The following is a 2,770-nucleotide window of genomic DNA, read 5'->3' as shown; positions in this document are numbered from 1 at the left end:
CGGGACCCGAGTTCCTCACCCGATCCTACCTCTTCTATGCCAACCGCCTCTTCAAGGCTTACCAGTTCTACTACTGGGACCCCTCCTGCCATGACCCCTCTTACTCACTGGTCATCAAGGGCAAGCTCCGGCTGCGCCAGGCCTCCTGGATCACCCGTGGGGCCACCGAGGCCGACTACCACCTCCACAAAGTCGGCATCGTTTTCCACAGCCAAAAAGCCATGCGGGAGGTGGCCTCCTGGATCAACCAGACCTCAGGCGAGGGCTGCAAGGGGTTCCTCCCCCCGGGGCGCACCTGGGCTCCAGGAGCCCTCTATGAACTGCTGAGCGCCAAGACCGAGCGCGACTGCACGGCCGCCTTGGGCTTTGCCATGCACGAGCTCAGCCTGGTGCGGGTGGAGCAGCATTACCAGCCCTTGCTGCAGCCGCAGCAGAGCGGGAGCCGGCTGGTGGAGGAGCTGTACCTGGGGCACATTCACACCGAATGGGTGGAGAGGCTCCACTACCGACCGACCGGTTACCAGCGACCGATGCAGAGCGCCGTGGTAAGGATGACGCGCGATTTCCTCACTGTTACAATGTCACTTGCCTGAGTGTAGCCCCCTCCTGTCCGAAGGACTTGCGGTGAGCAGGGGCAGGGATGTAGGTGCAGGTTCCCAGGGTGCTGCTGGGGTGCTCCATGGCACGTGGGGTTCACACTCTCCCTTACCGAGACAGCAGGACTGGGATGGGTGAAATGCGGCAAAACCAGCTTCAGGAACAAGCCTGTGTTGGCGAGGGCCTGGAGAGAACGGCTTTTCTTTGGCTCTGTGTTCTCCAGGAAATGCAGTTTCCTGCTTCCCCGCACTAGCCAGTGACAGCTTCGGGCCGCACGTCGTTAGAGGCTGTGGGCTCTGTCGTTCATCTTCCTCCCCTCTCTTACGCTCTTTGTCGTGTCCTCCAGGTTGAGAGGAGCGAGGAAGCATCATCTGCCATTAAATCATTAGTCCATCATGAGTAATGCCATGAGAAGAGGAAGTTGCCCTGAATACGATTATGTTATTACACAGAAATCAAACTTTCACTTTGACATAAATAAAACTGAGCAGGAGATTTGGTTGCCTTTCATTTCTTTTATATTTTCTTTGTATTTTACTGTATTTTGCAACAGGTTAGTTTATTTCCAGGAAAGCACATTTCTATCTGAATCATCGCTAATCAATTCAGAAATGACTGAGCAGTGAGATGGGGTGAAAAAACCTCTCTGAGCTTTACCAGATAAAACTGAATTAGCAAAAAAAAAAAAGTTATTTGGGGGGCAACATTTCCCCCCACCCCAAACGATACCAACTGAACTCTGAAACAACAGCCCTCCCCCTTCCCCCCCTTGAAAGTAACATTCTCAAACTGGTTAAACTTGTGTTTTCTTGGGCCAAGCCCATATATATGAGCAAAACCAGATGGTAAACATAAACACTTTCAAAAGTTAATTTAAACGCAAACCTAAAGATACCAAAATTCCCTCTCTGAGTACGGCCCTGTAATTAATCAGCCAACAGCTCTCCAAAGGACCAGCACATGATGTCACCACTTGGCGATAATTAGAAGCTGCCACACATTAGAAATAACTTCACGCGGCTGGTTGGAGCAAGTTCGAGTTTTGGCTCCGTGTCTGTAGTGGTAATTTTACTGGGCACAGGCTTTTTCTGGTTTTTCTTTCCCCGCACTGACAGCCATTTGCCCGTGCTGTGAGTTCCACAGCTATGTTAGGAATTATTCTGTAACCCTCTTTATGAAAATAGCACTCTTTTCCCCTTAAATTTATATCTGTTTTAAAGAAACCCATTCTCCCCAAATTACCTTTCATTATCAAAGAATTTCCTGTCTAAGGAGAGTGTATGTATTTGCCAACTTCTGGGATTATTTAGCTGTAATGTACTGTGTACTGTCAGCACTCATTACAGTGACAGTAGCCGTAAAGCAAGTTGAAAATGACTAAATTAGAGTAGACTCCAATCAACCTGCATGTAAATTACCCACCCTACAGTTAACTACTGAGTTCTTTAGCCTTGTTGCATGCGACAGTTCAGTAAAGATTAGCTCGTGTTCTAGAAAACCATATAATGTTCAAACCCTGCTTATTTAAAAATAAATCAGTTGTGATAAATGAAGTATAAGAAAAGTTCCAACCTACACCAGAAGCCCTCCTGGCGCTGGATCAGCTGCAGGACTGCTGTGACTCAGAGCTCTGCACGAAGCACAGGCGGAGAAGCGAAGGTCAGCTCCTCGCTTTGCAGGAGGTCCTTTTCGTCTCCGTCTCCGGTGCGGTGCGCAGTCTGGCAGAGCCCCCACCTCCCTCCCCACTCGCCTCACCTGCCCCCGGACACTGACCCGCAAACGCAGATGCGGGACCGTGGGCACGGGCTCTCTGCCGCCGTGGTAGGAAGGTGGCGAGGGAGAAGCAGAACCCGCTGTACTTGGGCTGTCCTGGAGTAGGGGCCATCAGTCTGGTGTGGAGCAGCCACAGAAGCTCCCCAGGGTGAGGTTTCACAGCCTTCTGGCTGCCGAAGGCTGTGTAATTTTTTTTGAACTGGTGCAGGACGCAGTGGGGTAGCTGACATCTCCCAGCACCCTCATCCTCACCCGCGGGCAAGCGCGGCAGCTTGCAGGAGAAAACCTGTGGGGAAACAACGTGGATGGCCTGAGGGAGCGTTCCCTGCCCTGCAGCAGCTCCATCCTTGCCCTGCCCTGCCCTGCTCCCTGCAGCCTGTCCTGAGCACCCACAGCGGGC

General features: G+C 51.8%; 1 protein-coding gene across 1 annotated transcript in view; it reads left to right on the top strand.

Moving 5' to 3' along the window:
- Window positions 1-2: 2 nt before the first annotated feature.
- APCDD1L (adenomatosis polyposis coli down-regulated 1-like) overlaps window positions 3-2,770 on the top strand; it is a gene marked incomplete at its 5' end in the record, with an annotated part of 3,867 nt that continues 1,099 nt past the window's right edge. Inside the window, one exon of the mRNA XM_010140227.1 lies at window positions 3-545. Within this exon, the coding sequence (XP_010138529.1) occupies window positions 3-545 (543 nt within the window). The remainder of the gene's footprint in view (window positions 546-2,770) is intronic.

The sequence above is a fragment of the Buceros rhinoceros genome, unplaced genomic scaffold, assembly GCF_000710305.1.
Source record: "Buceros rhinoceros silvestris isolate BGI_N320 unplaced genomic scaffold, ASM71030v1 scaffold4260, whole genome shotgun sequence".
Lineage (NCBI taxonomy): Eukaryota > Metazoa > Chordata > Aves > Bucerotiformes > Bucerotidae > Buceros > Buceros rhinoceros.
The sequence above is the reverse complement of the archived record's forward strand: the minus strand, read 5'-3'. Positions and strand labels throughout refer to the sequence as shown.